At 34.6% G+C, this 16,778-nt stretch overlaps 1 protein-coding gene across 1 annotated transcript; it reads right to left on the bottom strand.

The window, feature by feature from the left end:
- Window positions 1-4,207: 4,207 nt before the first annotated feature.
- LOC129881162 (U1 snRNP-associated protein usp106-like) lies at window positions 4,208-16,242 on the bottom strand. Its single transcript, XM_055955542.1, has 13 exons — window positions 16,000-16,242; window positions 13,514-13,566; window positions 12,790-12,958; window positions 12,612-12,675; window positions 12,048-12,127; window positions 11,755-11,908; window positions 10,747-10,808; window positions 10,387-10,449; window positions 7,422-7,480; window positions 7,002-7,083; window positions 5,000-5,043; window positions 4,681-4,899; window positions 4,208-4,461 (listed from the first exon to the last, which is right to left on the bottom strand). The coding sequence occupies exons 1-13, from the start codon at window positions 16,144-16,146 to the stop codon at window positions 4,443-4,445; spliced, it is 1,215 nt and encodes a 404-aa protein (XP_055811517.1). The 5' UTR covers window positions 16,147-16,242; the 3' UTR covers window positions 4,208-4,442.
- Window positions 16,243-16,778: the final 536 nt, after the last annotated feature.

Genomic DNA, 16,778 nt, shown 5'->3' with positions numbered 1-16,778 from the left:
AAAATGGCTTCTAAGAATGTTCTTAGTATCATAAATAACATTCATATTCGAGCCAAAGATCAATAAATCATCAACATATAAGCAAATAATAACATGTGTATTATTCCAAGACTTATGATATATGCACTTATCACACTCATTTATTTTAAAATCATTTTCAATCATGCAGGAATCAAACTTTTCATGCCATTGCTTTGGTGCCTGTTTCAAGCCATATAGGGATTTAGTAAGTTTACATACTTTGCTTTCTTGGCCTGCTTCAACAAAACCTTCAGGTTGTTCCATATAAATTTCTTCATTAAGGTCTCCATTTAAAAAAGCAATTTTTATATCCATTTGATGAATATGCAAATAAAAAATTGCAGTCATAGCAATTAAAAGTCTAATGGATGTAATTCTTGTAACCGGAGAAAAAGTATCAAAAAACTCTAGGCCTTCTAGTTGCTTAAATCCTTTGGCAACTAGTCTAGCCTTATATTTATCGATTGATCCATCTGGCTTTAACTTTTTTTGTAAGACCCATTTGCAACCAATTGTTTTACAACCTGGTGGTAAATCAACTAACTTCCAAGTTTTATTAGAAATTAGTGATTCCATTTCATCATTTACAGCCTCTTTCCAAAAAATAGAATCATGTGAAGATAAAGCTTCTTGTAAAGTGAAAGGGTCATCTCCAACATTAAAAACATAAAAATCAGGCCCAAAATCTTTTTCTACTCTAGCTCTTTTACTTCTTCTTAACTCAAAATCATCAATTTCTTTATTTTTAAAAATGGAAGAAGAAGAACTAGGTAGTGATAAAATATTTTGTTCAATTCTTTGACCCCCACTATTTTTAGAATCAAAAGGAAATTTATTTTCATGAAAAATAGCATCACCTGATTCTATTACAATATTATCTTCAAGATTAAAAAATCTATAGGCTGTACTATTTCAAGCATAACCAAGAAAAGCACAAGTAGTAACTTTCTTACCCAATTTTGTAACTTTGGGATCCATTAGCCTCACAAAGGCTAGACAACCCCAAACTCTTAGATATCTCAAATTTGGCTTGTGACCTTTCCACAACTCAAAAGGTGTTAGTTTAGTCTTTTTATGAGGCACTCGATTTATCACATAACACGCAGTCAAAATAGCTTCACCCCAAAAATTCAAAGGTGCATTTGACTCAATAAGCATGGCATTAGTCAATTCAACCAAAGTTCTATTTTTCCTTTCCGCTACACCATTAGATGGAGGAGAATAAGGAGGAGTAGTTTCATGAATTATTCTCAATGATCTAACAAAAGAATTAAACTCATTTGACTCATATTCACGGCCTCTACCACTTCTAATTCTTTTTATTTTCATTCCAAACTGATTTTCAACCTCATGGAGAAAAAAAATTAAAATTTTCAAAAGCATCACTTTTATTTTTCATTAAGTAAACATATGTAAACTTAGAAAAATCATCAATGAAAGTGATAAAATATCTATTTCCTCCACGAGTTAAAATTCCTCCAAGTTCACAAATATCAGTGTGAACTAATTCTAATAAATCAGTTTTTCTTTCAACTTTAAAATGAGGCCTTTTAGTGATTTTTGCTTTACTACAAGCTTCACACTTTTCAAAATTCTTTTTAATCACTGGATTAATCCTAAATTACTCATGATTCCAACATAACGATCATTAATATGACACAAACGAGCATGCCAAAAATTAGTAGAAGAAAGCATGTAAACAGAAGTAGAAATTTTATTCATTTCAACATTCAGTTTAAACATCCCATCACAAGCATACCCCTTTCCCACAAAAATACCTTTTTTCACAATTACATATTGATCAGATTCAATAATTTGTTTAAAGTCTGCTTTATTAAGAAGAAAACTAGACATCAAGTTTTTTCTCATGGAAGGAGTATAAAGTACATCTTTCAAAGTTAATATCCTTCCAGAGGTAAAACACAATTCGACATCTCCCGTTTCAAGCACTTGAGTAGTATGAGAATCACCGAGCATGATGGTTTTGGGCTCTCCAAAAGGAGTATATTTTTTAAACCAATCTTTGTCATAACAGACATGATGGTTTGCACCAGAATCAGCCCACCATCCATCAACATTCTCAACCATGTTTATGTCTGTAATCATTGCCACAAAAGGCTCTTCGGTAACGTTTGCCTGAGGTATAGCACCACGTTTCCGGTATCTGCAAAATCGAGCAATATGCCCACTCTTGCCACAGACAAAGCACGGTCCTTTATCATAAACTTGTTGATTTTGTGCTTGACTATTTTCACCATTATTTTTCTTGGGAAGTCTACCATTATTTTTCTTGAACTTTTTCTTCTTAGGCTTCAAAGAGGTATTTTTGTTAGATTCATGAGTAATATATTTTGAAGTAACTAAATTTACCTTCGTTGTGATGTTGCTCTCTTCATTTTGTAAAAGTGCATCTTGGCCCCTTGCCTCCTCTTCCATGCGGATTTTCATGATCAAAGTCTCAAGAGAGGTTTCCTTTTGTTTGTGGCGCATAGTTTTTTGAAACTCCTTCCATGAAGATGGAAGTTTGTCTATTATGCCACAAACAATAAGATTGTCTCCAATTTTGACTTTCTCAGACCTGAGCTCTCCAACGATCATTATAAAATCTTGAGCTTGGTCTATCACTGATTTATCATCCACCATTTGAAAACGAAAAAATCGACTAGCAGCATATTTTTTCGCTCCAGCTTCTTCGGTATCATATTTACTCTGCAATGCTTTTCATATTTTCTTTGCACTAGAGTAAGTTCTATCATAATAATCATAAAAATTATCAGATAGACAATTCAGAATATAATACCGACACTTGTAGGAATCATTATTGTACTTTTCCACTTTCTCTTGATGAGAAATAAGTTCATCATTATCCATGGAGAGGATGTCAACTTTATTAGGATTTTTTTGAGTTAACACATATGAAACATTGAGAAGACTTAAGTAGAAAAGTACTTTACCCTTCCATCTCTTGAAATGATTACCATTAAACCGAAATGGTTTGTTTAGATCTCCCATCTTGATATCCGCGGATTTTTCAATTGTAGCCATAATGAATCTCCTTAAAATTTGTTGTTGAAATTACAAGATTACAAATTACAATTGAAAAATAAAATGAAGAAATTAACTTCACTTCTTGGCTGAGGCGCGGATATCTCGCTTTCTTTAAGGAGATTCAAACCCACTGCAGTAAATCATTTCACTGGTCCAGCAGTAGTCTTCTTGACTTGTCCCCTCCAGGATACAACAGCCTTATCACAAAAATGTAACTCAACAAACTCTGGACAAGAGTTGAGTTTAAAGCTCTTCACAAAGAATACCTCCCTTCAACTAATAAGAACTCTCTTTTTTATATAAACTTAACTCTCTCAATTTTTTCTTCTCTTGTTCTTGTGTTCAAAACAAAGAAGACCTCTCTATTTATAGGAGAGAAAATCATACAAAGATGAAAAAATAATAGAATGCCATCATTATCATCATTTAGTGTACCATTATGATTTAGTGCACCACTTATTAGTGATAATTAGATTAAAAATACATAATGGAATGATTTAGTCTTGCACTAAATAAAGATGATAATGAAAGACATTTTTATGCACTAAAGAAAGAATAATAAAGATGACATTAAATGTCATCAATGGACAATTGCTAAAATTGCAATTTAATAAAATGTTAAAATGTTCACACTAACACTATATTTCAAGACGGGATGAATATGATATTGTTAGTTTGATAATACTGTTTAATATAGTTTTTTGTTGAGTGAAAGCTTTAGAATTTAGATTGCTATTAGTGGAAAAGACTTGAGTTTACGATCTTTGTTAACTTCATTAACCAATTTTGTTTGAAAAGGATGCTAAACTCGAGTCCAATCTCTTTTACAAAGTCAACAAATCGAGCCACAAGAGTTATGGAACATAATTGACTAGGTGGTTGAGTCATGAAAACGCTTGTTTCTTCCACATTTTGGACCTATGTTACTGCTTGACGTTTGAGATTATATTGCTACTCTTTGGGGACAAACTTTGTATTCTCCAAAGACTTATGTTGCATTTTAGTTAGAAACTCATTAGTCACTTGCAAATCAAAGACACAATCTTACACAAACAAATCGCCCACGTTGGCAAAAAACAAGCCTGGGAATTTTTAAATGGGTTATTATCTCCATACGAGGTGCAATCTCAAAGGGTGGGTACAATAAAAAATGCAGAACCTTGCATTGTCATAACACTAGCTAGAGCATAAAACGTACGTCATTTTTTGAAGATCATACATGAAACTTCACCAACCATTTCATAATCCAAAAACCAACCAAATAAAAACAGCAGTATATATATGACATCATCTCCTAGATATTACAAAGTACCAAACATCCACCAAGTCAAGACACAAGATTTCAACTCTCCGTGCCACACAGCAACTTTCACCTAGTAGCGATCGTGACGCCTGGAGAAAATAAAGAAACTGTTGGTGAATATTGAACAAGAAACTTTTCTCAAATGCATAGTAAAGAGAATATAATAGTGCGTGCATCAAATACCTATATTTTCTAACCAAGGTGATAATGATACTGAAACTACATTCTTCATGTATACAAACAATTTGACATTGCAAGGGCGTACATTATATATATAATGCAATATGCTTTGTGAAAAAAATAAAGACCTGTGGCGATCATAATCCCTTGACCTTTCTCTTGACCGTGAACGCGATCTCCTGTGACTTCTTGAATCATAGTTCCGAGAGCGGTCTCTGTTTCTGTCACGCTCACGATCATAACTGCGATCTTTACTCCTGCGATCATGATCTCTCCCCACTTCACGGGTATCAACTCTATCCCTGCTTGATTCTCTCTCACGTTCCCTGCTTCTCCTTTCTTTAGATCTGCATAGTAATATTGAACACTTGAAGATAAGATGGTAAAAGCAAAAGTAGATACAGTAAAGAATGCTGAATAAGCATATTTCACAACAGGAAATCTAACCTCCTATCTTCTTCTACTGCCTTGCGCTTCTTGTCTCTTTCTTCCTGTCAATTCATCATTGAGAAAGCACAAATGAAGCATATCACAAACTCCCATAGTTGTCCCAGTGAGATTGCAACAAACACATATTCAAAGAACAAAATTGTGAAGTACAGAATTATAGTCCCTATTCTTCCCTTCTTGAGTTGACTAATCAATTTTAAAATTTAAATGGAAGATCGACCGAAGTCTAACCTAATAGCATCCTCATCAAGTTACGACTTTTATAAATCAATAGGGAACGGGCACATGAGTTATTATGCTTCAGCAATGAAAAACAGGAAGAGTTTTCAAACATGATAGAAAACAAACTAAATTTTTCTAGCAAATAATTGAGAAGCATATTCACACACATTATATAGGAGAACATTACAATAGCAAAATTGAATTGCTAACAGATATTAGCAGGAATAAACCATCGCCACCAAACAAAGTTTCATCCTTGTCATGCAAAGCTGGACAACATAGGAGATTTCGCTGTATTCTGTTCATAAAGGAAGACACCGAAAACGGCAGAACCTAAAGTCGCAGATAAATATTTTGATTCATGCTTTAAATAATTGATTCTACTAGCCTTTATGATGAAGATCTCCTTCATATAACGACCAACTCTTTTTTTTTCTGGGAAGGTAACATTTGTGTATATCCATTGAACCAGTACATTGGATGCACTGAAAACCATATTTAAAGCTTGTCAAAACAGGAAGAAAACTGAATCTGATTCCTAACAGGAACCTACGATACCTATAATGGATTTAGTGTCCTCTAAATACATCTGTTTGCATCAGAAGCAAAAAAGCCTGATACAATTCAGTTTGATCTTTCGAAGATCACAGTGCTTGCTCTCAAAACATCTAGCATTTCTTCCTTTCCAAACAGTCCACCAAATACAGGCCAGGACAATCCTCCATCTATCTCTACCTGTAGCTCCCACCCCTATACTTCTCCCCAACTGTACAAAAGATGTGTGATTCTATTAGGCATAGCCCAAGCAAAACCCCCGAGACAAATGAAAATTCTCGACAGTTGGAATGTTATTCTGCACTGGAGAAACAGATGGTTGACGGTCTCAACCTCTTCCCCACATACATAGCATCTAGAACACATGGAGAACTCCTTTTCTTGAGATTTTCCTGTGTCAAAACTGCTTCTCTTGCTAGAAGCCAACTGAAACATGACACCTTGAAAGGGATTTTAGGTTTCCAAATCTTCTTCCAAGGCCAAAGAGAAGGGTGTTGTCCACCTTGATTTAGCAACTTATCTACAGAGTTTACCTTGAATGTGCCTTTGTTATTTCTGCTCCACCATAATCTATCATGTTCATCCCTTGTTCCTGTAAAAACTTCCAACCTTCCAAAAAATTCAGTCATAGTCTCGATTTCCCAATCATAGAAATTCCTTCTAAGCTGGAAATTCCATCCACGTTGTGTCCAAACCTCAGCTCCGCTCACTTGTTTATTCACTACCAAGTCATGCATCTCTGGAAAGATACTTTTCAGACTAGTAGCTCTTAAGAAATCAAGCATACATCACTTATTCAACCATTCTACTCCGTCTTAAATTCTACCCTTGTACGGTTCCATAAAAAATATTGATAACCTCTCATATGTCATTATGAATCACAAATAAAATATGAGGTGTGATGTGAGAATACGTCTTTCCCTATAGACCATAATAAGATCAGTAAAAGATGGATAAACTATAAAGGGCATAAATGTAGAAAATGTAACAGAAGAAACTGAAACATCAAACCAGGACCAGAATCAAACAATTCAAATTATCAATTTAGGAACTAAAAATCAAATGTGTTCAATCAGAGATTATTTTATGCAACCAGATAAATGAGGAAACAGGCACATGTATTGACAAATATCACATGGCAAAGTGCCAGTTATACTTCCAATAACAGAACATATACTGCAACACAATATAAGAAATCTTCAAGTAGATATCTTATCTTTACCTGAAGTTCGGCTAATTTCTCACGGATTTGCATATATCCCAAATGAAGCTTCCCTCCAAAATGATCAGCTAAGCGACGATCACTGGAAAGAAAAAGAGAAGTGAGGATAGCCAGATTTTCAAGTACTATGTCCAATAGTTTAAGAAACAAAATTGTATAGATAACAGCAAATAAAGTTGCCCCCATAACTTTCTGGCTAAACATAACATGATTGAAAAATTAACACAGAAAAGACGCACATTATTTAGCGGCAAAAGTTTATCCTCGAAAAACTGGGCCCAAAAAAGCCTGCTGGTGACAAGGAGGTACAATCACCATGTCAAAAACTGAAGCACACAATACTTCAAAGTAGCTTTTTGCTTTCCCTAAAGAGCTACTTGGAAAATCTTCCAAAGATGAAACGGAAAAAGGAGCATTTACCTGTCATAAACACTTAAGAAAGCTCCACAAATATCGCAGACACGGAGCTTCTGATCAGTCTGCAAAAGTTATAATTTACATGTCAGGGATAGTAAATTCATATCAAGACCACATCCTGAGATTCCTCGGCAGGAATATATGCAAGAACAGCAACAAACAACACCCTTTCCAGATTCTGTCTGCTCACTCACACACACATGTGCCCACTTGAGGTATCATTTTCGTACTTCAAATTGCAGCGAAAAACACTCCAGTTCTTTATTTAACTTAGTTCTTAAGAGATTCTTAATAGTTCATTTTTTTCAACATAATGCTAGAAAACTGTATCATTATTATAGGAAAGTATCAAAAAGAAGAGAGCTTCTTATTGACTTGTTAACAGTTAGAAAGGGCTCCTAATTCAGGCTTAGGCTATGAACAATATCGTAGGTAATTATTCTCCAGGCTATGAGGTAAATAGATATTCTTAATTAAATAGAGAATATTCTGGTAATCTGTGATATTCATTTTTATACAACAACATACCCAGTGGTGATATTCTTTTTTATCAGGTAAATAATTTTATTAATGATTAAAAAATATATGAGGAAATAACAATTTTAGTCCATGTGTTATTTGACTATGCACATTTAACCTTCATTTATTTGAAGTGTGCGGTTTTAGTCCTTGAAGTCAATAAAAGTTAACTATTTAACAAAATGATTATTCGATAATATATAAAATAAAATAAAGGGTAGATGATTTTAAATGTTTGAAGAAATATGTATATAAAATTAAAATTATATTTTATCCATTAGCTCCATTTTATTCAAATGCTCTATGCTTTATTTTTTATTTCTTAGCGACTCGTTCTTCCTCTCTTTTTCAATGGTTACTAATCAAGGTCAAATACAATTACATTTGAGAGTTTAGTAGGTGGACAGGCTCCTTAAGGCTATCAATGGTGTCCTAATAACTTTAACTCTATAAAAAATTTAACATTTAATTTTTTTCCCCACATAATTCTTCAAGCATTTAAAACCACCAATCCTTCAATTTATTTTATTTTATATATTTAAAAATATTTATTTTGTTAACTCTAAGGATCAAAATCGCACACTTCAAATAATTGAAGATTAAATGTGCATAGTCAAATAACACAGGGACTAAAACTGAAATTAAGCAATAACGCAGGGACTAAAACCGCTATTTCCTCAAAATATATTGTATACTTATATACCAAAAAGTAGAAATCTACAGCATAATATGACCCTGAACGATACGCAATCTTCTATACAAACAGGAAGTTCATGGGTGCACAAAATCCAGGAATGAGAGGCTATCCTCAATTATACAATCTCTCTATCCCTTTAAAATCTCTTCCAGACCCACATGAGTGCTAATGGCGCAACACCCACACAGTCTTCAACTTCTCTTCTTTCTTCTAAATACCCAGCATCCCCAATTTCAGCTGAAACATCGCAAAATCTCAGATCCCACGTGTGTTACGTGTGTTGCCACCTGATAATATAGGATGAGGTGGTCCACATCTACAGTTAAGCATTTGCACATAAATCACCAACTAATACATGTAATCCTCCTCTTTCTCAAATCCTCAATTGCTAATACAAGTGTCTTGGTACCCTGGGGATCCAGACCTGTAAGTGCAAAAACACAATTCCTCTCTCACTAAAAGATCATAATAATATGACTTAACTAAAAACAATCCATTCTTCCCATTCATATTTCCATTAATCACGGCTAGTGTGTGATGATTTGCTTGTAAAGCAGTTCAACCACGCCTCTGAATTAACCTACTTCCCAGTCCTAAAGGTTTCTCCTTACCACAATGACCCTATTAACTCCCCTAACCCACCTTTTGTAACCACCGAACTAGTCATACTACCGTTGAACTCAAGATACCATAAAAGTTCGAAGAATGCGAGTCTCACATTATATTCTAAGCACCATCTGCGACTCCAAAAGTTGATTCCATTCCTATTCCTAACCTAAACATTATAATGCTGATGAAATCTTCCACCCTTGCATAATATTCCTCCATAATCCACACCAAAGTGGAAGTGATATTGTTAGTCCTACATCCCCTTCCACAACTCCACACTTTCCTGCTATCACATCATCTCTTAGGAGTTGGAACATGTTCCTCAATCTCGATTCTTCATAACCATTTACCCAATAGGTCTAGTTGAGACGTAACATCCTCCCAACGTACTAAGTGGAACTTCTTATCTGCATTCGTTGTATCACATAGAAAGTCCCATCTTGATATTAAGATCTTTTTTCATAAATGAGGTGGCTGGGCATCTTGACTAAATCATGGGCATCTACCACACCCCAACGACATAGGTATCAATAGCTCTATCCACCAAAACAAAACGTAAGCATATGAGAAAATTCCACTAGCTTTTTTTGCCTTCACGGGGATCTGAACCGTGATTCCCATGGTAAATACACTCTTGGGCTCAATCTTTTGTAATACCTGATAATGAATATTCTATAAAATGTTCAAGTAATCTTTAATATATTAATCTGTCTCTTGATATTCCACAACACCTCAAACTAAGAGTGAGAAAACCAACCTGAATTATTTATTTGGAAACATAAATTATTGCCATCAAAACCTCACAATAGTATTACAGAATCGAAAAAGAAGTGTTAGAACTCTTTCCTCTAGAGATCGATAGTAAATTTGGCAAAAGGATGATTGAAAACAAAGATTTAGAGAAGGGTATTTTTTATTATAAAGAGGAGGGTGTCAAGCGTCAGCGGATACCTATTACCCACTACCCAACCATGCTTCCAGAAAATGATCACATGTGGCCTTTTTCCTCCAGGAATCATCTGAATAAATTTTTAAAGTAATACTATTCATTTAGATTAAATTCGGTGAAAGCACTTATAGAAACTTATAAATGAGGAGAAATAACAGTAAAAAATGTTTATCAGAACTAGAAAAATGACTTACAATTCGCACATCAACTGCAGTGTACTTTGAGGAATCCTGAACAGGTTCTTGCCTCACAGGCAGCTGAATGAAGTAAACAGGCATATGAAGGAAAGAAGTGTTAAATGTAGTCGAACTAGAAGGGGAAGTGTTTTGAGCAAAAAAAAATAATTGAGAAAGGAAAGAAGGGCAATTTGAACACTAAAAAGCTATGTTGCTCGGACTCTTCAAAAATGTCAATGGGTGCGTGTCGGATTCTCCAAATGTAGTGTATTTCTGGAGAATCCGATGGGTGCGGCATCAAAAGTGAAGAGTCCGCGCAACTTAGCTAAAAAGTTATAATCAAGCACAATTGAAGTACAAACAGAATTGTTTGGCAACCTTCTTAAGAGCTTCCGCCTCTTCCAATGCTTTCTGAGCTTCATCAACCATCCCTTGTTCACCTAGATACAAGGATCAAAGGAAAAATGTAAGATAAAAACAAGACATTGAGCAAATGCAACCCTTCTATACAGTCTCTTATCTATAAATTAGAACATTTCACAAAAAAAAAATAAGTGCAACAAAATGGTACCAAGAAACTGTAGAAGGTGTATTAATCGGCATTGAGCTTCCAAGAAATTGGGTATATTTTCTTTGCTTAGATAGAGCAGATATCATAAAGTGATTCTGGTGTAACATTCATTTGAGGCTTAAAACACAAAAATGCTTCCATCTTGCTTAAATCACTTCTAGGACAACTTTTATTAACATATACCTTTACCAATCAGAGAATATGTAAAGATAATTTTCCTTAGCCTCTCTTTAATGCATTTTCATCATAAAATTTAGATCAGAGTAACAACTTACATAGAGATTTGATAATGATCTTGAGAGGTCAAGCCTAACCCCACACACCAAGGCGCACAACCTTTGGTGATGGCTTATTGGAAAAAAAAATAATGATCCCTCAATAAGGAACCAAATGAATTGGAATGAACATATGTTTATTTCAACCTTTTGCAGCAGAATATGGTTCCTCTGATCTCAAGGTACAACAACAATTGTCCAGCAATGACGTTTGAAGATATCTTTTTTCATATTATCAAAAGCAAACATTGTCTCCCACTTCATTCACATAATACGCTGCCATTTCGCATCTATTTACCAATAACAATCTCAAGGTAGCATTTTGAATTCTATAATTACTCACTATTTTTTCCTGATGTTACTATCCTTTTCAACTGCCCGTACGCAAGTGCATGGACATAAACCAAAATAATGAGATTGTACTATATACAGAGAGAGTCAACATAATAAAGCATATCAAAAAGCAATTCCTAATCTAGTGGAAGAAGTGGAGGATGTTGTAAGCAACGCCAATTTAGAGCTATTTAGATTCCAACATACCAAGATCTTCTGCTTTCTTCAGTTTCTCATTTATCATTTCCTGTATGCGAGGGTCTGGAGTAGATGCAGGCAAGGGTGCTAACTGTGGAGCATTCTGAAGTGGCTGCGGCAATGATGCTCGATCTTTGTTGAATGCATCCAAAAGAAGCATCGACTGCCATTGGATAAAAGAAACTATAAGTTCTGACCATACACATTACCATGTGAACTGTTAAATATAGCAATGTCATTAATTTTTGCCAAGTTGACTGATTGGCAAAGTAAAATTCAGCATCTCTAAGTTCCCTTGGTACCTGTTTGTCTGCTCTCTTAGTTCGGAGTTCTTCAACCTCTTCCAAAGCTCGAATTTTCATATCTGTCTTACCTTCAAGATCTGCAAAGAAGTTAGATTGTTCAAGAACTAGGCCAACTCAAAAAGAAACATTCAGTTTTTTTTCATCAGATAGAAAATTCCATGAAATAATTAGCGCTTTACATTTTGTTACTCTGAAATCAGAGTTTGATCAAATTTACCATGACTCATATGTTAGTTGAGTTCGTAATACACCAACTTAGGTCTAAGAATGAAACTAAAACCCATTCCAGCTTAAAATTATCAGACAGTAACAATGAATCTTATAATATCACCAGAAATCATCAAGTCTAGTTTACTCCCTTAATCACTGTATGCTCAAAGAGGTATATAGATTGGCAAGCTGACTCTTCATTTATGTATAAATGAAACAAAAAAAAAGTAAAATATGAGCAACCTTACAATGCCAAATAACCAATCAAGACTACATAATCATTCTTGCACGACTTGTTAGAGGTACTTTCACCTGGCATTCAGGTAATCAGCAATAATTAAAAGAACTTACCATGTATGTCAGCTTCTTTCAACTTCTCTTTAATTTGCTTTGACAACTCATCAATCTCCGGAGTCTACAATTTAGACAAGTTGAAAACACTTGTAACGATGACTGGTAGACAAAGGAAAATGAGGAAGTACCAGTGACCAACAAAAGAAAATAATGAGCTCCCAAGCTTGACAATTACCAGGGTAACTTCAGATACTGATATGGCAATAGCAGCTTTGGCATCCTCCTCATCAAGCCTTTTAAGGGCTCTAGTTATTTTTCTGTCACACTCAACAATCAGCCTATCTATTAAATCCTCCAAGTCCCTGTCATAGTTATCCTGACCTTTTGCTTTTGCTTCTTCATATCTTAGACAAGGTTAAGTTAAGACAAATGGTACTGGATTTTTACTGATTCAAGAAGCAACATTGACCAAAGAATACATCATCTCTTGTCCGTTTATCTGTTTATTTTGATAATGACATCTCCCGTAAATTTCTCATTTTTTTGTGTGTGGTTTAAGTAGAATACTAGGATTGACAGGAGTTTGAGGAGGAGGAGGGCAATTATCTTCAGATGAAATCCTTGTTAAAAACTACCATAATACATTTAACAGGTATCAAGTTGATCACTCACTTCCAGCTACTAGGTAGCCTGTCAGGCCCCAGTAAATTTTTTTATGACCGAGAAATCTGTCTCAATCCCCATTAATATTGCAACAACTTCTATCATCTCCAAGAAAACAGATAATCTAATTAAACAGCCTGTGACAACAGCCACACTGTCCAGCATATATCAAGAACTTTCTATTGATACTTAATAGCCCAATGCATTGCCGTGATATTATCTCCAAATAATTATGGGCACAAAACATGAGTATGAAAAACTTCGAAAATCAAAGTATACACATCAAAGAAGGATACTCTTTTCTTAGCTGCAATGAATGCACCTTAGGGCATGCCCCCATATCCATTTTCTGCATAACAAGAAAGAAATAAAAACAAAAAATCAGTACAAAAAATAAATAATCAGACAAGAAATGAAGAGGGAGGAGACCTGGGACAAAACTGAACCACTCCAACTCCCCCCCCCCCCGCAGACCCACCCAAACAGGGATTTTAAATAGTATATATTTCAAATTGAACGATTTAATATGGATAGCATGTGAATTGACTCTTTAATACTGACTGGATTCGCCTTGTCAAAAAGTATTGACTAATTTCACTAGATATAGATTACAACAACAACAACAACAACAACAACCCAGTGAAATCCCACAATTTCACTAGATAAAGATTACTGCTGTTAAATTAAATAAAGCTTAATGCTAGAGGAGCAATATTATCATTTTTTTCCTACAAGTATTGAGCATTACTGATTATCAACTTGTATTTCACTGGTTCACATCTTCGTACTTGTAAGTATTTATGAAAGTAGGAATCAAGAACAGGGATAGCTTATGAGGGTATGGGTGGTGACAGAAAGGAAGTCCAAGAAGTGTTTTCCTCGAAGTTCTACATTTCGAGCCATAAGATTAATGCTAGTCACCCAGGTGTAAGTGATGCAGTGTGAGGAATTTCATAGGCTTAGGCTTCAGAAGAAACTTGCAAGACGCAGAGATGGATGAATTCCACAAATTTATGGAGCTTCTATATCGGCAAACATTGACAGAGTAAGATGCCCTGTAGTAATGTGAGCACTGAATGAGAATGTTCTAAATGAAGTCTTCTACCACAAGCTATTAAAGGGGTCACAGAATTCCGGCATATTTCCATATGGAATCCGGAAACTCCAAGAAAGGATTGTTTCTTCACGCAGTTGACTACTAAAACGGTGACTCTTAATGATAAAAATCTTTAGGCAAAAGAAAATAACACACAGCAGCCGGTGCCAAATGGGCAAACTATAGGGATTGAATCACTGGGTTTCTGACAAATTTTGTTTCAAAAGCAGATGTTCCTAACCCCCATCTTAGGATAAAGTTTTCCAACCAAAACTTCTTATTATGATTTCATTTCAGCAGTTATAGGACAAATAGTTGTTTCAACTCCAAAACTCCTTCAAGAAACACCAAAAATGCATAATCTACTTGCACACATAGTCAACAAATAAACTAGACTGGATGCACAGTAGAGGTTCTCCTTTGATGTCCTCTAAATCACACCAAATTCTAGGCATAAAAATAGCAGCACAAATTCAAAGGCAAAGCTGCACATAGTACATATTCACTCTCCCCAACCCCACAGTAGTCCGAGAACACTTCATTGCACAAAGTAAGATCTCTATATAGCAAAAATATTTAAATCTAAGGCTTCAACTATTTTTGGACACCAAAATGACTTTTTCAATTATCAAAAAACAAAAACAAATAACCTAGTGATTCAAATACAAACACACACACACAAGAGGAACATGTAAACATAGAGATAGAGAGAGCGGTCCCTTACACAAATGCAAGGGCAAATAGCATATACTCACTCTTCCGTATCCCGCGGTAGTCGAAGAACACTTCATTTCACAAAGTAAGATATCTATAAAGCAACAATGTTTCAATCTATGGCTTCAACTATTTGTCGACAACCGAAATGAATATTTTTAATTATCAAAAAAAACAACCTAGGGATTCAAATACGAACACACACATATGAACATGTAAACATAGAGATAGAGAGAGCGGTCCCTAACACAAATACAAGGAAAATAGTATACACTAACTCTCCCGTACCCTGCAGTAACCGGAGAACACTTCATTTAACAAAGTCAGATCTCTATAGAGCAAAAATGTTTCAATCTAAGCCTTCAACTATTTTTCGACAACCGAATTGAATTTTTTCAATTACCAAAAAACAAATAACCTAGGACTCAAATACAAACACAAACACACATGAGGAAACATGCAAACATCTAGATAGAGAGAACGCTCTATAGCATTTGTGTACACATTCACTCTCCACTACCCTGTAAAAGTCGGAGAACACTTCATTGCACAAATTTAAGATCTCTATGGAGCAAAACTATTTAAATCTAAAGCTTCAACTATTTTTCCACGCCGAAATGAATTTATTTCAATTATCCAAAATCAAAACTAAATAACCTAGGTATTCAAATACAAACGCAAACACGAAGAAACATGTAAACACATGGATAGAGAGAGAGCTTTATAGCATTTATGTATACATTCACTCTCCCCTACCCCGTAATAGTCGGAGAACACTTCAATGCACAAATTAAGATCTGAATAGAGCAAAACTACTCAAATCTAAAGTTTCAGCTATTTTTCGACGCCTAAATGAAATTTTTTGAACTATCCAAAAACAAAACTAAATAACCTAGGGATTCAAATACAAACACAAACACGAGGAAACAAGTAAACAAAGAAATAGAGAAAGCGGTGTTAACTGTTACGCACAGTGAGCTGAAAAAGTTCGTGAGGGCAGAGACCGGAGAGAAACAGACGGCAAACTTCACGGTCGTAGTACTTCCGATCAACCTCCGTCACGTCGCCGTTCCGGTTAGCTCCCATTAACACATCCAGTTGCTTCCTTATGGCGTCCATTGACGATGAACGCTTGAAATTCGCTGCGACGTTCAAGCTTAGGTTTGCTAAGGGCTTTCTTTTGTCCTTAGGAGCTTTTTGCAGTCCTCACAGCGTTTTTTATAGGGTTTGGCAAATTGGTCCTTTGACCTTTTTTCGTTTTACTTTTCTTATTATATTTTTCTTTTTTCTTATTATCAACTTTTGATCTAAATATTGATAATTATTGAAAATTTTAAAACTCATTTGGCAGAAGAATTTTTCACTTTATTTAAAAACTAACATTTGGTCAAAGTGTATTTGAAATTTAGAAAAATGATTTTCACTAATATATTTTATTTTCAAATTTATCCTAAATTTTTTATTTATATAAAAATAACATTATTTAAATTATATTTTATGTTTAAATCATATTCCACATTTATTTATTTTTTGAATAGTTTCAAATATATACAATTATTTAATTAGTTTACAAGAAATATAGTTATGTTTTTATTTACAATAAAAATAGCCAAAAATCATTAAAAAAATATATACTAATTATACAATATAGTTTGTCGGTTGGGCGGAGCTTAAAGAAAGAAGCCCCTATCAGAGAAAGCCATTGCGCGCTAGCCTAGCTAGCTAACGTTTTTCAGCTGGCGTTTGTCGAA

This window comes from Solanum dulcamara, chromosome 2 (assembly GCF_947179165.1).
Source record: "Solanum dulcamara chromosome 2, daSolDulc1.2, whole genome shotgun sequence".
Classification (NCBI taxonomy): domain Eukaryota; kingdom Viridiplantae; phylum Streptophyta; class Magnoliopsida; order Solanales; family Solanaceae; genus Solanum; species Solanum dulcamara.
The sequence above is the reverse complement of the archived record's forward strand: the minus strand, read 5'-3'. Positions and strand labels throughout refer to the sequence as shown.

Coding starts and splice junctions, on each gene's coding strand:
- LOC129881162 (XM_055955542.1), bottom strand. CDS start 16,146: ATGGACGCCATAAGGAAGCAACTGGATGTGTTAATGGGAGCTAACCGG. Junction 12,959..13,513: donor TCATTGCAGCTAAGAAAAGA/GTATCCTTCTTT, acceptor ACCTTGTCTAAG/ATATGAAGAAGCAAAAGCAA. Junction 5,044..7,001: donor AGAAATTAGCCGAACTTCAG/GTAAAGATAAGA, acceptor ATGAATTGACAG/GAAGAAAGAGACAAGAAGCG.